Raw genomic sequence first — 19404 nt, forward strand, 5'->3', positions numbered from 1 at the left:
GGTGCCAGCCTTAAAGCAGAGTTTCAAGATAAGAAAGACTATTAGGCCAGTACATGGTTACCCAATGACCACTACCCTTAAGGTGTTGTTTACTTTGAAAATCAGCAAGGTTCAGAATCGCCTGTTTTTTAACGGTGACTGCTCCCAACCTGGTACACATCCCTAGGTTTCCTTTGTTAATATCTCTTCTTTAACATTATCAGCAAGAGGGTTTCTCAGTGATCTATGATGAATTCCATCTGAAAGGGAATGACTGCATGCGTGTTTCTGTCTATATTTCTCTCTGTTGTGCACTGGATGTGTTGGTATAAGCCGAATGGAAATGCTTCTACGGAGGTTTGTTGATACAGGATGAAATGTATGAAGCAGCTCAGATTATTCATCTAGAAGATTAAAGTCATGGAATACAGGCCATGTACAGGGCCAAGAATGCACCTTTGTCCGTCCCGCGGGTTACTGATGTTGAATGTATGCACACACTCCTTCCTCTCTAAATAAAATATTGAACGTGTCCCTCCTCCACGCCACCTCATGTCAGTTCCAGATCTATTAATACATTTAGTTTTCTGCAGGCTCTTTTAAATGTCCCAGGTGTGGTCGTTGGAGTGGAAATGATAAATCACCATAACGGGGTGAAGGAGCAGAGAGAAAGCAAGGCAAGCTAATTAGAGGAAGAATAATGGCCCTTGCTACTAATGGGGAGCACTAGCGAGGCTGAAAGAACATTCAGTCAGTGCAGGGAAAAGAGGGCAAGTGTGTACAAGAAGCAGATATAACACCAAGGGAAGGGGGGGGGGGAGTGATGGTAGAGCTAATTTCCCAATTGCCCTAAAAGCCAAGCGACCATGCACATAACAAATACTGATATTTACAAATACCGGATAATGATAAAATGAGGAAAATGGGAGGATGGTGTTAAGATATGGTGAGGGGAGAGACTAAAAAATAGTGAAGAAAAAAGACATGATTTCTCAAGAAGAACAAGTAAAAAAGGAATTCAAACATACAAAGAAGCTTAAGTGAAAACAGAGAAATGAAGTAAGCCATAAAATGAACAGACGGCAGAAACCACAAATGAAAATGTAATTCGCATTATGCATTTTAAGGCCTGTACATTCACATCTCCCACTACTGAAGCGAGTAAAGAAAGCACCCATACAGGTGCAATAAAATGAGGAATCTGCTTATCCCGCTCCAGGTTTTTACTTAACGAATCAGTGTCTTGTGGAAGCTGCGGGCTGTTCATATACTACCACACTAGTTCCTGAACAAGCTAAAGCCCTCAACGGACACAAGATCTTGTCTCCACCAGATGCAGGGGACTCTGAAGCAGTGCGCTTGGAAACCCAGCATAAGACTCTCAGCTCTCGAAGCGCACCTTAGAATACATGAGGGCCAGAGCTGGGCCGTCAGCACCCTGTGTAGGGCTTCTCTGAGATTCCTTTACTCTCTTAGAGGTCTAAACACCTAGGGAAGTGCAGCATACCCAGAAGCCTTCTAGCTGCCGTTCCTCCAGCTCCTTCTCTAACAGTGGGTCCACAGTTAATTTTGTTGACTGCCAATATTGCGTCTCGCTTCCGGAGCTCGTTGACTATTCAGAGTTGGGACTGTCTTGTAGCACCCCAAAAAAAGGTCCATGATGAGGCCTTTTTTGACCCTTAACTTCCTACAGCCATCGTACTATCCACTATGTGCCTCACCTATTCACTTCGTGCACATTCAAGTCACTTGAGCACGACACCATCACTATTTTCACAGGGGCGCCTTCTCATGTTGAGAGGAGGAGCGTCACTCTGCCTGCTTGAAGTCAATAGAAAGGGATAAATAAAATGATAATGAAATGAATTCATTACCATCTTATTTTTCCTCTGCCAGCCCGAGGTGGTTGTGAGGGCAGGGCCATTTCTGCTGACTGGCAGCAGGTGATGAGGAGTGGTGCACAAGTTTAAAGTGCATGTCTTTTTAGCTGGTTGTCTTGCGACGGACAGCCTCACATGCACACTTTAAACATCTCCAACCCGAGTTGTCTTAGACAACTCAGAGGAGAGCAAGCACAGGCCTCCAGTGCCTTTGGGAGAGCAGAGACAGACTGCTCCATTCAATCCTGGTGCTTCTCTCATGCTGGTTAACAGCATGAGAGTAGCGTATGGACTGGTTACGGGAGTTGGCTGGAGCCCGCGCCAAATGATGAAAAAAACACCCGGACCGGAACGAGAACGTGCTGCAAGGGAAGTGAATGGTCAATTTTACTATATTTAATGCAAACTGGACCGCCAACATACATTACATTATTGAAAGTTAAACATTTCAAATTTTAATCGTTAATATAAAGCATTTCAGTGTTTGCCAAGATTATTTTCCATGAGTTGGCACTGCACTTTTTCTTGCCTCACCACTTTTAGTTAATGACAGCCACCACTGTTCACAACTATATTACCCTACTGTCTTTAGAAAGAAATGTTCATATAGACACCATTTTGATAATGTACTATGGTGACTCAATGAACTATGGTGACTCAATGAATATGCATCTTTAATTAATTTTTCTGGTGTCTCTGAATTCCACAGGACTAACTGTCACCCTGTATTCCGTAATTACTAAAACATTTTGCTAAATGCGATATACAAATGACCAACTGTAAGAAATTGGGTTATTGGTTGTGGGGGGTGGAAGCCCCACTTGGGCAACAGCCACAATCATTTTCAGGGTGAACCACAAAGTCACTAAATTAACCTGTGATTAACCCTCTGGGAGCTCGGCACAAAAGTAGTCAGGTAAAGAATTTATGGAGGACTCAACAGTAGTAAAGTAACAAGAAACATGTAAAAAACAATTTAGAATAATAGAGTACATTTTGATAAATAAATAGCAACCAGAAAAACAAAAATCCAATCAGTTGAACGGAGATCTTGAATTTCAAAGGTTTAGGTAAGTATTACACCTAAAAGCACAAAGAGCCACTCACAGTCATCTGGTTGTGCTAGACCTGGGGAAAGTTACAAGTTCAGGCTGACTATAATGAAGCCCAGAACAGGGTGGCGCTGCGGCCAGGGCGACTGACGCGGGACGCTGGGGATCATGGTTCGATCCCTGGCTCTGGTGGCAGGGGTCTGCCCAGCACCATGCAACTCTGGGCAATAGCTTGCTTAATCTTCCCAACAGTGCCCAGCACCAAGATAACCCTTCCGGGGGTGGTTTGTGCGCTATACAAGTACTGGATTTACATTACATGTACCAGGTTAGTCCAGCTGAAATAGTTACATTTTCTAACTCAGGTGCAAAGAGTTTCATTCGCAGTGAAGGAGGTCACAAGGAACAGGGAGAGCATTGTGGTTGGACGTCGCTGTAGCACAAAGAGCAGGTCGGGAGCATTGTGCTGTTGGCCCTGTAGCATGAAGAGCTGGTGAGCATTGCGCACGGTCGTTGCTGGAGCTTGACGTTGGCGGTCACTGTGGGCTATTGTTACTTTAGCATGAAGTGCAGATCTTGCATTGCCAGCTGTTGCTGGCGAGTTCTGTAGCGCTGAGTTCCCTGGAGCTTTGCGTTAGCAGTAGTCCTGAGCAGCAGTGTCTTGGGGGAGAATAGCCTATTCACGGTTAAGAGACAAAACTTCAGGATTCAACCTTTGTTAGGCGAAGCTCAACTGATGCCAGCCATGGGTCCAGGACCTGGAAAGGCACCTCTTGTAGATTAGGAACTCACTCCAGCAAAGGCTAGCAGGGTTCAGCCAGGTTCAGTTGTAGATCCAGGCAGATCCAGTGCAGCAGGTCAGCTGAGCAGTTGCAGAGAGGCCTCTGGAGCATGTTTTGTCCCTGTAGCTCAGACAGAACAGCCAACTGAACCTTTGAGTCCCTGGAGTGAGGTAGTGCCCTGCTAGTGTTTCATCATGGGCCATATTACTTGAGAATAACTCTAGGCTCAGCCGACAGAAATATGACAGCTATGATCCGTTAAAAAGAAATTGGGGGCGAGAGGGGGGGGTTCCTTTCTGCAATGAGACTTTCCCTCTGAAATGCTTAGTCAGCTGAAATCACACTACCTTGGGTCATGTACGGACCCGAAACTTCAGTTACAATAGGTTTCAGTAACCACTCTGCAGGAACAATGGTTACTCGTCTGCATGCTCTCTAAAGCAGCCCTTCTAGAAGCTGTAGAACGGGAGTTTCCAACGTAGTCTCGGAGGGCGAGACCAATGCCACATTCTGGTTATAGATACTATCTAAATGGTTATCATTTCGGATAATGGTTTATGCACTTAGTAGATACCCTGAAAATTTGCCATTGACTTTGCTTTCTAGAATCAACGTTGGACACCCTTGCAATAGCACTATAGAAAATCAAAGTAACTCATTTTAACATAGTGGGGAAAGAAGCTGAACAAAGCTGGGGTGTTGAGAGTGAAAAAAATAAATGGACCATGAAGTGAAGAGAAAACATTCTTGACAGGCTAGAGTGAAGGCAATGTAATTTTCTGGAATGAGAACAGCTGATAATAAAAAAGGCGGACATTACCTGGTTCTTGCTCAAGGCATTCAGGGTGCGAATTTCAAGGACGTTGAAGGAGCTCTCGATCTGAAAGCAAGAAGGTAACAATGAAAGGTTTGTCTCAGGCAAGAAAAGCAGCATCTCAATATCTCAGTACTCACAGTAACTTAGTTCTAAAAGGCGACAAAGACATACATTGACAATCATCAATGAAAGAGGTAAGGTAGTAACACTCCCTGCTGTGAGCATTAAGCCAAGGCAGAGGAGGCATAGGTGTTACAGACACTGGCAGGGTTGGATTGGCCCACAAGGCAATCTACCATGTTCAGAAGGGTCAATCTGACAGATGGCTAGTTTCGTGGTGTAGTGGGCCAGTTTTTTGGCCACACAGATAGGAGGGAGACTAGCAAACTCACAGTGGGAGCTGTAGCATGACAATCACTAGACGCTATAGTTGTAGTACTGTTGCTAAGTGCTAGACAGCCTTAGACAATGGTCTACCTCACTTAGTATACTTACTATTTTGCTGGGGCTGTTGACTACAGAAAATACTGCCCACCCCTATCACTGAAAGGAAGCTAAGGGTAGAAAAACAGGGGTGTGTTAATTTTTTTTAAAAACTTTTTTCCCTTGGGTACGAACATAGGGCCGGATTCTCAAAAGTAATCTGAGACAAAATCCTAACATTACGACTTTCGGTATTCACAAAAGGCATTTAGGAGTAAGTAAAGTTAGGACTTTACTACTCCTAAATGCCTTTTGTGAATACCTAAAGTCGTAACGTTTGGATTTTGTCTCAGTTTAGGAGTAGTAAAGTTAAGAATCCGAACCTTACTAGTCCTAAATGCCTTTTGTGAATACCGAAAGTTATACAGTTAGGATTCTGTCGCAGATTACTTTTGTGAATCAAGCCCATAGTGAGCACTGCTGCATTTCCCTATTGCTTGCAGTCAACACAAATGTGTGCAGTCACACACCCCTCACTGCCCATGCAGAAAGCATATGTTAAAATGTTGAGAGTTGCCTTGATTTGAAAATGTGCCCCGTTTTTTTGCTACCGGATTCGCTAAATCAGGGCCACATTTATTTTGGTGCCCGGACCTATGATATGTGTTGGTCCAACCGAGGTCAGTGGAGCAGGCATAGGGAACAATCAGTGTTGGGGTCAAAGAGTATTCTTGATAGAAAGCCTCCTCAGCTCAAGAGTAAAGAGGGCAAGGAAAAAGGAAGATTCTCAACCATAAATGCCAACAGGCATATAGAATCATCTCAGTTAGAGCTAAGGGCAGGATAAGTACATGGTGTCTTCAATTTTAAGGCCAAGAAGAGACAGAGAAGACAGGCAGATAAAATGATCATTCCTAGGGCAAAGTGTGATCAGGCATGGAAAGCTTCACTGCGAAGGCCAAACATGAAAAAGGGACAGCATATCTGCTTGCTATGATGTACAACAGGATAGATACAGTGCATCCTCACTGCTAAGGGAAGGAGGAGGAACACACAGAGAGAGGCCTTTCACTACCATGGACAACAGGCAGACAGAATCCACACTGTTGGACCCAAGCGAGTGAGCAACTACTGAATATGCTGCCCTCCCAGGGTCCCCATCATCTTTAATCTCATATCTCCTTACCAGCCCTCTCAACTCCGCACTCTAATGATCTCAATTTAGCTACTGTCCCTTGAGTTAGGAGAGCAAGAGAGGGTGGACGGTCCTTTCCTACCCTGGCCCCTTCTCTCAGGAATTCCCTCCCCCCTCTCTTTTAGGAAAATCCATAATCACTTTCTCTTTAGAAAATCTCTTAAAAATTTTTTTTTTCTATCTAGCTCTCGTTTCTCACTTTCTCTGTAGGCAGTCGCAGCTCTTATGCTTTCGGGTTCTAGCACTGGGAAGCCCCGTTTAGGGGCAGCTATGCGCTTTACCAACCATTTAACATAACACATTTTGGCACTAAAGATGCACATTTGCATAGAGTGTTGGGGCCAATCATCCATGCAAAGTAACACTGGCAGATTCCCACGCCTGCGCTGCGCCCACCTTCTACCAGGCATGCAAGCCAACCTTTCATACTTTAACGGTGCTTTCTACTGTGATCACTCACCTTTGTCGGAATCTTAACGATCAAGATGTAAATCCGCCATGTTGTAAGAACCTGTGTTAAAAAAAAGAATAAAACAGTGTTATGTTTCGCTTTTTCCCCTATGTTGCATTCCATTTGCACTTGAGATGACCTCCCCCGACTTTTTGCCTTAAATCAGGATACTGGAGGGATCGCCCCAGTCACTATACATTTTTTTCGTATTTCTGTTCGAATGACACCACATCCAACCCATCCACACATTTTTTTCAATATTATACTCATGATGACTAATAGTTGTCTTGCATTTCATTTCTATTTTTATTCTAAGAGCGCTGTATGTTTATAAATTGTGTTCTATATTTATTACTAATACACTCTGACTGCACGATTTGTTGTGCAAGGCAGTCTGCGGACAGGGCCTTGTAGGCACTTCATAAAACCTTGAAGTAAAATAAATATAAATGAATAAAATAAACTCCAACCAATATATGTATTCACATATACGCCTGTTCGTGATAATGCGGATCTGCAGATGCTCTGGAACTTCTGCCCTCGACACACCAGAGCACGCGAGGCCACATCATCACAGGAAATGGCAAATCTGAGCAGAAATGTAACTGAACATGTGCATAAACCATGAGACACCTGAGTGTGCCTGAACATCATATAAATAAATATCGTCTGACATAAATATCGAGTGCAAAAATATTGTCGCTCTGGGTGTAGATTTTCTATTATTTATTGCAATGGGGCGATGTTTATGTCAACAAGGTTTCTGAAAACAATTTATGAGAACAATATTCTAGTACCACAATCTGCGGGACACCACAAAACATCTGCACAAATCACCGCCAGTATTGAGTGTGTACAGAGTGAGCCAAGTTCACCTGTGCACGGTGACTTCACACATAAAGTGCCCATCCCTACAATAGGAAGGCACCAGAGATATCCTACTGCAGACCAACACTGAAAGTGACTTGGAGCACAAGCACATCTCCTTCCCTGTAAACACCCGGTCTTCCTTCAGACCTTTTCTCTCTGGCTACCAGAGTACTGATATAAGTAGACACAAGCTGAGGGGGTAGCAGGTGAGCACGGACAGCGGCAGCGAAAGGTGAATCACTTAGGGGAGGCCAATGGACGGAAAGTATTTAAGCTATTATGGCACTGTGCACCTAAATGAAAGTCTTTAATGCCTTTTGTTTAGCATGGAAAGTTTTCATGTATTATATGCATAACCGTTTGTCCGTACATGGAAACCTTAGGGTGATCCCAAAGCACTTCTTGGAATGGAAGATCCACCTGAACAAAGGCTGCAGTGCGCATGTCCAAATCCCAGAGGGCAAAGGTTTCGCATGCACATAAGTGCCTTGCCGCTTCATGAAAGTGGAAGGTGCTGCAATGAGCCACTAAGGGTGCCTAAGTCTTGAGCAGGCAACTATTGGCTCGATTGATGGAAACTATATAGACAAACAAGAACATTTTAAATGATACATTTACCAAAGACCTCCAGCCCAGTTGTACACTAGAGAAAAACAGCTGGATCTCTAAGACTCAAATCAAGGAGACATATTCTTTTGGAGCAAAAGAATAGTGTAGTCATTATTAAAAATAGATTCATAAATAAATAAATATCTTCACAAGACCGCAGTCTAACTTTTTCTCATAAGCGTGCGAAAGGGCTAATATCACCTTCCGGCAAATATTCCAGCGACTACTAGAGATGCCACTCAGAATGCTCCAAGAGTGGCATATAACTGCAGGTCATTGAATTGAAGTTACAAGAGGTGTTCGAAGTAATTTATGGCGAGTAGCATGCTACTCGATCCCAAAGTTAGTGGTTATTGATTACTGGGATTAGTCTTGAGCTCTCAACTTAACCATTCCATGCCTTAAGTCCAGTTTCTTTGTGATACATTAATGAGTTAGGTGTGAATATTAGTGAGGGCTATGTGAGAAACAAATGGTTTAAAGGATAGATATACTATTAGATGGCAGCGATATGGTTTCAAAGAGATTAAGTAGTCAAGTCAAATTTTATTTGATTTAGTTCTGTTCGGAGAACAACAAATACTAAACATACAATGTTTTAATAAAACAATAGGTTACTCATTACAAAACATTTTTAAAAAGCTCTTTAAAAATATGAACAAATTATGACATACAAATTCATCTGGCGGCGATTTAAGAAGCAAAATGAGACATTGGACTCTAATAATGTTATCTCTGATTCAAATATGTTTTAAATACCAGCGTCTGGCCTCCACTAGTGTCGAATTTGGACATTCAAACAGAACGTGCGGTAAGTCTTGCGCTCCTCCGTCACATAAATCACAAATACTGGTGGCATTTTCAGTATGGTTTCATTTAGAAGTAAATACTTTTAAAGGGCGTATCCCAAGCCGTAATAAGATAATACAATGCCGGTCTCCATGCCCTTAGTTGAAACGGATATATTTTTGCTGATAATCATATTCTGTTGACTCTGCATATTGTCCATAATGTTTTAATTGAGGGCAGTGCTTGATGTCGAGATCGTGACTTATTCTCTGCATCAAGTGTTTTAAAAAAAAGTCTCAAGTGCGATGATTCAATCCAAAAAGTTTCCGTTTTCAATAAACCAATAAAAATCTTTAGCGTGTATGAGATTGTAGGCCCATCTTATGACGTTAGTGATAGCTCTAGCATACGAGCTAACTAAAGAGAGCTGAGGCGTAGGGCTTGTGAAGGAACTGCTTGATGGACATTGATCATTTTACAAAGTATTTTGCCTTCTTTAATTTGTATTTGTTGCAACTGTTTCATTGTGATGTATTCTAATGTGTACGATAACATAGGTGGAATTTTAGAACTCAAAACCTCTAAAAGAGACTGAAAGTGACTATGTCTGGAAGAGGAATATAAACGTTGAAGTGCCCCAACGTGTACATCTGCTTTGCGACCTAAGTGCTGAAGAGATGGGGCATTTTGTAATGTTTGTGTAAATATTCGCCCCAAGTAAGTATATTCATTGACCACCTCTAAAGATTTCCCCCCTATTGACCAGTTGAATTTTGTATATAGCTTTCTTCCTCTGAACGGTACTATTTTCGTTTTGGATGTATTTGGAACTAGGACATTTTCTTCTGTATATCTGGTTAAAGCCTGTAAGTTCCTTTGTAGGCCGACTGGCGTAAGATCTAAATGACTACGTCGTCTGCATACATCAGAATTTGGATTTTACAAGATTACATTTTTGGGGGAAATTATTGATTTGTGCAAGACAGTGCGGGAGATCACTTATGTATAAAGAAATAGGACGGGAGCTAAAAGACAACCTTCCCATAGGCCATTCGGTGTTACTATTGGTCGAGTAAGGCCCTTCTCTCTTCTCATTTGTATTTGGCACCATGTTGCTGTGTGAAGTGCTATTATTATATTGAGAAGCTTGTTTGGCATTCCTAATTGTTTTAGTTTTTTCCAGAGTGTTGGTCTGTCAACTCTGTCAAATCTGTCGTAAAGTCGACGAAAACACAATAGTCGACCTGCGATTTTGACACAACGTACTTGTCGATAAGTGTCTGTAGCACCGCTGTATTGTAAGTTACAGAATGTTTTGGTCAAAACCCTGCTTGAATTATGGGGACTACTCCGCATGAGAAAGCTTAGTCCTTCAGATGTTCCAGGACAATTACCGCAAACATCTTCCCTGTGGCATCCAACAAGGCTATTTGATGATAATTGCTGGGAAGCAACCTAGAGCCCTTTTAAAGATTGGGATCACGATGCTCCCCAGCCATGATTTAGGGATTTCACCGGTAGCATAACAATGAGAATATAGGGGTGCTAAAAACTTGCTTCCAATCTTCTGGGTTGCTGTACTTTTATCGGGATCTGATCCGGACCCATTGCAGCTGAAGATCTGGCGTTCTTTATATGATATTAAATTTGCTGAACTGCAGGGGCAAGGAGTTCTTGGGAGTTTTTTCCTATTTTGCTTATCGCTTGGCTATAGATTTCTTGCCTCATATTTGATTTGTATAAATCATGAATATATTTTTCTCATTCAGATGGAAGAATGGGTGAGGCTTGTAGGGATTTCTATATTCCTGTTTCTTGGGCAATTAAGCTCCAGTATGCCCAACAGTTTTTTTGTTTTGTTGCAATTTCTTTGTATCACTTTTGATCCTTTTGTATTTTTTCTTTTTCTCTCCAACAGAGATTCTTTAAGTTTTTAATTTCTTTGTGTCTGGTCTTTGTGAAATGTAAAACATTGCAATCAAATTAATATATTCAGTGTAATTGATCCATGATCTTGGGTCCTTCTTTTCCAATTCCCTGCATGTGTTTTTCGACATTTTGGAATTTCCTGCAGGGATGCCACTACTTTATTGAGGACTATCTCGAAATGTATTATTGGGTCTGAGGAATGGAAATATTTGGGTAGTGATAATTGCAGAATTTAAGTCATTGATTGTTGTTGAATTCCATCTCAACCGCCCTTTAGCCTGGTTTACAACAGCAGTACTATGCAAGTGCTTAATGAACAGTGGAGAGATGGGTTGCAGTATTATTCCTGTATTGAGATATAGTATTGCATGATCGCTTTCCTGTGTGAATTTGCTACTTAATTTTTAAGGCTATCCCGAATAAATCTTGGCTACAGGTCATGTAGTCTAAGATCAATGAACTAAAGATGCCTTTTCTCGTATAAGTTGCTGGAATATATTTTTCTATACATCCATTTAGGATGACTCCATTTAGAGCTGGTAGAGAGGAGAGTAGTATTTTCCCACATGTATCTGCTTTTATCCCTTAAGGAAATAATGGTAATGAAATTGACAGGGCTTCCAATTGTTCACCATATTTCCATTTTTCTAGGAGTGTGTTTGAGATTTTTCCGTTGAAGTCTCCTGTTAGAGTAACTAAAGAAAATCCTTCTCCTTCTACTACTATTTCGATTTCCTCAAATATGTTGGTCATAAGAACATCTTTTTTGGAGCCTGGGGGGATATAGACATTTAAGATTATTAGATCTTGAGAAATCTCCATATTTTCATTCCACTGCTTGACCTTAATACACTGTACATTCATCAAATGCACGTTGACAACTACCAGTTCCCAATAGAAATCTTCACACAGAAAAATTGCGACCTCTACTTACAGGTTCTGATGGTACGTCGTAAACGAAGTAGTCGTTTTGATCAAAAGTTTTTGTTGTCGAGGTTTCTTGTAGAGACACTATCGCTGGAGTGTTTTCCAGAATTAATACTAACTTCTCCGGGTTTTTCCCTGCTATGTTCCAAGTTGTGATGCTCAAGCATCTGTTAACAAGTATGTGCAATGCAATAGGTCTCGCATTTGTAAAGTTTGAAGTTGTTGGTATTGTAAATGGCAATGTTTTTTGCATGGTCTGGTCTGTTGGGCACCCTCAGACCCCATTAAAAGCCCCCTCCCCCACCCGAGAGCATGGTCTGGTCTGTTGTGCACCCTCAGACCCCATGTGAAACCCCCGCCCCCCACCTGAGAGTATGACGTGTTCTCTTGTACACCCTCTGCCCCATGTTAAATCCCCTCCCCCATCTGAGAGGAATATACCCTGGATATTAATAACATTCACCCAACGGGGTCTCTTGGCGCTGAATAACAGATGTTCATTGCTAAAAAAGCTAATTAAAGTGCCACTTGTGAGAGGCCTCTAGAGCCTACGCCTCCGGATTCAAAGCTCCTTGTGGTGCAGAATAAAAAAGCAAGTGGGTGATATGGTGCCTCTGTCTGTGGATAGGCCCCGCTCTGCCCCTCCCCCTCTTAGTGGTGGGTGTTCTCAGAACTGTGTCCATGAGGCCTGTAGGGACCCCCATCCCCCGATAAATGTACACAGATGGTTACACGATACCTATTTACTTGACAGCGCTGAGGAGGGAGAAAGAAAAGAGAGGGCGGAATCAAGAGACAGTATTATACGGCGTTATTATACGGCGTAAGTGATAGTGAGGCAGGGAGCAGGAGACTGAGGAGTATGGGGATTAGAGAGTGCTAGAGGAAAGAGAGAGGGTAGACAGCAAGAGACAGGGTAGAGAGCAAAAGATAGGGCTAGATAGTATGAGACAGCGGGTAGGGTGCAAAAGCCACTAGGATGGAGAGCAATAAAGAGGTAGAGGGTAAGAGAGGGGGTGTAAGGAGCAAGGTACACTGGGGTAGCAAGAAGCAAAGTGTGGGTAAGAGACGAAGGGGTAGAGAGTAAGAGATAGAGGGAGGGACGAGAACAGTCCACCCGAAGCTGTATATAATGCCCCTTCTGTTGTTACACCATGTGTCCTGCAAACCATTGACGCAGAGGAACTCCTAGAAAGAGGAGACGGGACAGGTGGACACCACACTTAGCTGTCCGGGGAGGGGAGTACTCCTGGAGGTGGGACACATGCTTACCGGAGGACTTTGGGGGGAAAGGCTGGTTTACTTAATTCTATTATATATTAGAACAATAGTCCTTATAAAGTGCAAAATTGAGAAAGATAAATAGAGACTGGAATCAGTGCTATATTTGGAGTCTCCAGAAGGACATTCAATTTAATGAACCAATAAGTTCAGGATAACACAACAATATAGTGGGACACAACCCTGCATCCTACAAAAACAAATGACATTTACAAAACGAAAAAGCCATTTCAGGCAAGATAAGGGTAGCTTGTCAAATGTAAATTGTGGCAAGCTTAGTACAAACAGTCAATGCTCTTCTTTTAACACAGTGGATTCATGTGCATGCTTTTTACATGGGTCGACAACATTTCGATCCTTTCAAAGCAATAATAGGATCATCATGACAGTAATTAGTACAAGCCTGAGTTTAGAAATTGCCTTAGATAGTGAGCAAAACACAATCCAGGAGTTATGGGTGGTCCAGGAGTTCCAGAACTGCGCACCGTGATATGATCTTACGAAGGGATTGTTGTGGGTGGGTACAGAGATAATTGATACGGCTTATCGTGCATTGCCACGCCGTAGGAATTCCATTGTTTTCTTTTGTCATCAATAAAAAATATTAAACAGTATTAGGGCAAAAGGCTAGGGTGCTAGCAATAATGTAAAATGTTTTTTATCAATTTGGAAAGCCTCTATATAGCTGATGTATGACAGCCATAGCTGCAGTGCCTCTGGCACCAAGGAAATGCTTGTAATAAGTCTTTCCAATGCTGCATGATTGATCATGCAAACACTGAGCATTAAATATATTTTGGAAACTTAACCATTTTTCACAAAACATTAGGAGTTTTGAAAACATACACATTTATGTCTAAAATACAGGATTTTCAATCTTGGGATACAGCTATAAATTCACCAGAGCAAAAGCTTCCTTTAAGTAGAGTGGGCTACACACAGAAGAGATACTTAGAAGTAGCTGGATAGCTACTAGTAGCTCAAGAGCTACTCATTGGAGAAGCGTGTTGTAAGTAGTGATAGAAAGGTATTATTTAAAGGTCAAGTTCATATAGCACAATTAATTGCTGAGAATTCAATCATAATGGGAGAAAATCAGGGAGACATTCTTTTGTGAAATAAATTGTATTTTAGTAAATAAACATGTTCAACATATTAAACGTCATATGTACAAGCACATGGGAAGATAGCACTGCGTTAAATTGAATGCGATGTAACCTATAAGATACTGTGCACGAGTGCTCATGAAGGATAGTGATGGCGCAGGTGACAAGTGCGGTGGTATGTACAGCGATAGTGACAGACGCAACAAGAAACAATAGGGGTTTCAAATTCTTTACATATTTAGGATACCCTAACAGTTAATGATAAAGAGTACAAAAATAATCAAGTGGGGTATCCTTGAAGGGGTCACCAGGAGTTCCTCTGTGGTAGTCACCGGCTTTTCGGCCTGTAGAAGTATTAGGCCATCATCAGGACCAGGTTTCAGTTATTTATATTGCAGTGGCGAGATCCAGAGAGGCTAAATCTGGCAAGGTCCCAAACGGGAATGAGGCTTGCTGATGAACAGTGTAGTACCCCTTGTGATGACAAAAGAGGTGCCCGCGCAGATTTAATCATCCTACATTGAGATTAAAGCATAGGGTCTGCACACCAGTTTGGGTAGATTAAAGCCATACACACAATTCACACCACACCTCACACATAGGAAAAAGCCTGTCCTGCTGAGAGCGCAAAAGCTATAAAATATGTGTGTGTGTTTGGTGCGTGTGTTTGGTGCGTGTGTGTGGTGTGTGTGTGGAGTGTGGTGTGTGTGTGGTGTGAGTGGTGTGTTTGGGTGTGCGTGGGTGTATTTTTAACCCCTTCCGTGCTCCCGTCGGCCATTGGCCATCGCGAGCACTACCTGGCTGGTGCTGCAAACTGCCAACGGCCGATGCGGCCCCGCCCACTCCTTAGAACGCCTGCACTGTGCCGAAATAACGGCCGCGGTAAACGGGTTAAAGATGTATTCAGTTGTAATCCAGTCCAATTTATCAACACTCTTTGGCGTAAAAAAAAAATATTTTTCTTCAGGAATCACATACAAAACATTTACAAGGCTGTTAGGTATAACATTTTAAAATATAAGTCTCACATAATGGCGATGGACACACAGACATTGTTGGTACAATAATGTCCTCTAATCAAGGTGTACCCTCAAAGTGACAGGGACTATCGTCCCTATTACAGGTTTCATGCGTAGGGAACATTGGTGCCAATGTATCACCGTTGGTGTAATATAGTAACATGCTTTTTCCTATGAGACATTAATGCCAGCTCACAGGCCCATTCATCTAATGTTCTGCTGCTCATAATGAACCCGGAATCCTGAATGCTGACATCCTGTGCACTATATGTGTGATTGTGTGATAGTGTAACAAGCACGAATGATACAGGCAGTTCTCTTTTGGAAGCATACAGTCTGTACCAGAGCACAAGATGAAGGGGCACATATTCTTGTCTCTCTTTCTAATCTCTGGGAAGAGGAGTCATAAATAGCAGGGTGCAGCCTGCTCACACCTCCTCGTATGCCTGTGGTGGGCACTCCACCTGGAGACTGTCCTCCTGGGCAGAGCATCATTGTAGACAAAGGCCAGGCCTGGAAGGTGGCCCGGCCTGGATACATGAAAGGGGAACCAACGCAAACCAGTTCCAAGGAAGCAGACCTGGAATACGCACCATCTGCGAAATTGGTGTAAACATGGGAGCTCAAGCCCCATCCCTGTTCTCTTCTACTGGGTAGGGAGTACTCCACCGAGTACTTGGGAACTACTATGCAGCCAAGGGTTGGTGTCACACTGACAGCCAATTCCCCAGAGGTGAGAGAACATCAGCCGGAGTCCAATCTGAAGAAGGCATTACTCAACTGTCCTGGGTGCCCAGACATCCTGCCTGTGATCAAGAGAAGGTAGCGCAAACGCTGCAGGCAGAGCTGATTTTGAAAAGGACTGCCATAGGGTATCTCCAGCAGACTCGCTATGCAGGAGCAGCAATGGAATCACTATACTGCCGGATCAGGCACTGCGATCTCCGTCATTTATCCCATCATAGTTGTCAAGGCACCGGGACCAGTGAAATGAATCTGGGATAAAAGCCTACTGGTGGGCCTTGAGCCCCAGCAAGTGGACTGTGTGACTGACGCATGGCCAAGTGTGTTGTTGTGTCTGCACTAGTCTGGAAGATTGAGGTGCCTCGCCAAGAATCGAGGTTGCAGCCTAAAGGAAGGCACTTGTGCTAAATACTCATCAGTGAGCTACACTGAGATTCAATATGTAGCCCTCTGCTCCGGAAGAGGGCCCCCACAGTAGCCTCTGCACCTGCCGTGACCCTCCGAATGAAGCACAGCCGGCTGCCGTGCAACTTCTGAGATGACTGCTGTGTGCCGCCTTGAGGCTTAAATCCTGCTGTCATAGGAGGGACGTACGCAGCCTAGCACGGCTTCTGCGAACTTGGGGGCATATTATCAAGGACTGGTGTTAAAATTATCGCTGTTTTATCGGCAGGAAACTGCAGATAAAACGGTGATAATGGGCTTGATAATACGCCCTTGTTAATTCCCATTGAAGCCCATGTGAAATCAGAACATGGGCTTCTATGGGAATTAACAAGGGCGTATTATCAAGCCCATTATCGCCGTTTTATCGGCAGTTTCCTGCGAACTTGGGGGCATATTATCAAGGACTGGTGTTAAAATTATCGCCGTTTTATCGGCAGGAAACTGCAGATAAAACGGCGATAATGGGCTTGATAATACGCCCTTGTTAATTCCCATTGAAGCCCATGTTAAATCAGAACATGGGCTTCTATGGGAATTAACAAGGGCGTATTATCAAGCCCATTATCGCCGTTTTATCGGCAGTTTCCTGCCGATAAAAGTGCGATAATTTTAACACCGGTCCTTGATAATATGCCCCTTGGTGAGGGACTGAATGGGCTACAAACCGAGAGAGAGTGCTAAGAGCAAAAGCGGAAGAGAGAAAGAACTTCTCCCACAAACCAACTGCAAACTCTGATCCTGGGAAGGGGGAAATTAGGTAAAGAAGGGGACTAACTAGAGGCAGGTGGAGGCTTAGGTGGACAAAAAGCCTTGAGAGCCCAAAAACTTGCACCCGGGAACTGGGTATCCACGAATGTATGAATATGTCATTGAATTCTATGTTTTCTGCATAGTAAAGTAATTGCCTTTCTTACATAGAGAAGCGCTGGGCTCAACACTGATCTTATTGCACTGCTGGAGGGCGGTATTGATTCTTGAGCTGAGTAACCCCCACACTAACCTCCCTGAGAAGTCTGTGAATGCTCACCCTTGCTACTATTGAGAGTCAAGTGCAGAAATGGGTCTACTCGGCCCAGCTGGCAGAGCCTTAGTACCCTGGGACAACAGTGGTAAGAGGGCTTAACCAGCACGGTCGTAGACCAGTAATCCAAGCTTGCTCCGTAGACTCCTGAACAGTTCTGAGATGCCACAAAGGACACTCACCAACACATATTTAACCATGTAATAACACAGACACTAGAACACACATCCGCTGGTGCCTTCGTATACATGTGTGTATATACACTTTGATGTTGAAAAATTCAGTGCAAGGGGTACCTGCGCTCATTTAGCACATATGAATATCCATTCTCACTAATGAGCAACCAGTCTGTAGTATACTTATAAACAAGGTTGGATTGGGATTAAAAATCGGCCCGGGCACGCTAAAAAAAAGTGGCCCACATGTGCATATTGCCTTTCCACAAAACACTGCTTCGGTGAAATTGTATTTAAAAAACAAAGGAGAGGGGGGTAAAAAAATGCAAAGATTAGTTTACACTGGTGAAACACACCTGAAAACAAGTGTGCCGGCCCAGCGAGAGAAAGGGAGTGACACCTCTGCCTGTTACAAGGGAGGTTTAATAGAGGCACATCTGCCTCCAGAAAGGCCACTCAGGCACCCACTGGGCCGCTGGCTGCATCCAAACATAGACACCGCCCAAATCGTCCCCCTCCCCCTCCCCCCAGACTGCTCAAAAAAGCAGCCTCAAGCTGGAACTGGACACCGGCCCCTCGGGTATTGCCCAAGTGGCCGCGTTCCCAATCCGACCGTGCTTATAAACGAGCTTCCCCACTTACGTGCTTTGTATGTTCACTATCTCTGACCAGTAACGACATCTGGGGTTGTAGTCTTTCTCCCTTCGACTCTTGTAGTGTATCACTATTGAAGTGGATCAGCAACTGCGCAGACGACCTCGCCCCACTGAGGACCCCGCCTAGCAGACCCGGCAGCAAGAAGGCCCCATGGTTCACCGACGAACTCAAGAGCTCCAAGAAGAACTGCCGAGCCCTCGAGAAAGCCTGGAGAAGGGAGCCAACACCGGACAACATGACCACCCTCAAGCTCGCCACCCGGAAGCACCATCAACTGATCCACGCCACCAAGAAATCAGCATTCAAGGACCGGCTGGACAACAACGCACACAACTGCAAGGAACTCTTCAACATCGTGAAAGAGCTCTCCAACCCCAACGCCGGAATCAACGACATCACCCCGTCGCAAGACCTCTGCAACTCCCTCGCCTCCTACTTCCACAACAAGATCGCTGACATACACAACAGCTTCAGCCCACAAACAACGCTCCCCACGACCGCACCAACGCCCCCCACCACCACCCTCAGCGCCTGGACCCAGATCAACACAGAAGACACCATCTGCACGATGAACTCTATCCACTCCGGATCTCCGACAGACCCCTGCCCTCACCACGTCTTCAACAAGGCCGACGCTGTCATCGCACCCCACCTGCGGGACATCATCAACACCTCCTTCGACACCGCCACCTTCCCTGAGAGCTGGAAGCACGCCGAAATCAGCGCTCTACTAAAGAAACCAACAGCGGACCCCACCGAACTCAAGAATTACCGGCCCATCTCGCTCCTCCCGTTTCCAGCCAAATTCATCGAGAAGACCGTCAACAAGCAGCTGGCCGCCTTCCTCGAGACGAATGGATCCCTCAACCCCTCACAGTCTGGCTTCCGAGCCAACCACAGCACCGAGACCGCCCTCATCGCTGCCACCGATGACATCCGAGCCCTGCTGGACAATGGTGAAACAGCAGCCCTCATCCTCCTAGACCTCTCCGCGGCGTTCGACACTGTTTGCCACCGCACCCTAGTGCAGCGCCTCAGCAACATCGGAATCCAGGAAAAGGCTCTGGAGTGGATCATCTCCTTCCTCGCTGAAAGGACACAGAGAGTACGCCTGCCACCGTTCAGATCTGCAGCCACGGAAGTCATCTGCGGCGTTCCTCAGGGCTCCTCGCTCAGCCCCACCCTCTTCAACGTCTACATGAGCCCCCTTGCGGCCATCGCACGCCAACACAACCTCAACATCATCTCCT

The 19404-nt window shown here is 44.2% G+C and overlaps 1 protein-coding gene across 1 annotated transcript in view; it reads right to left on the reverse strand.

Annotated features, from left to right (window-relative positions):
* The window catches only part of CARMIL3 (capping protein regulator and myosin 1 linker 3), a 1019681-nt gene that overhangs the window by 657687 nt on the left and 342590 nt on the right, over positions 1-19404 (reverse strand). Inside the window, exons 3-4 of the mRNA XM_078644900.1 lie at positions 6589-6639; positions 4514-4573 (exon numbers count right to left, since the gene is read on the reverse strand). Coding sequence (XP_078501026.1) covers positions 4514-4573; positions 6589-6639 — 111 coding nt within the window. The remainder of the gene's footprint in view (positions 1-4513; positions 4574-6588; positions 6640-19404) is intronic.

This window comes from Lissotriton helveticus, chromosome 5_1 (assembly GCF_964261635.1).
Source record: "Lissotriton helveticus chromosome 5_1, aLisHel1.1, whole genome shotgun sequence".
In the NCBI taxonomy this organism is placed as follows: Eukaryota; Metazoa; Chordata; class Amphibia; order Caudata; family Salamandridae; genus Lissotriton; species Lissotriton helveticus.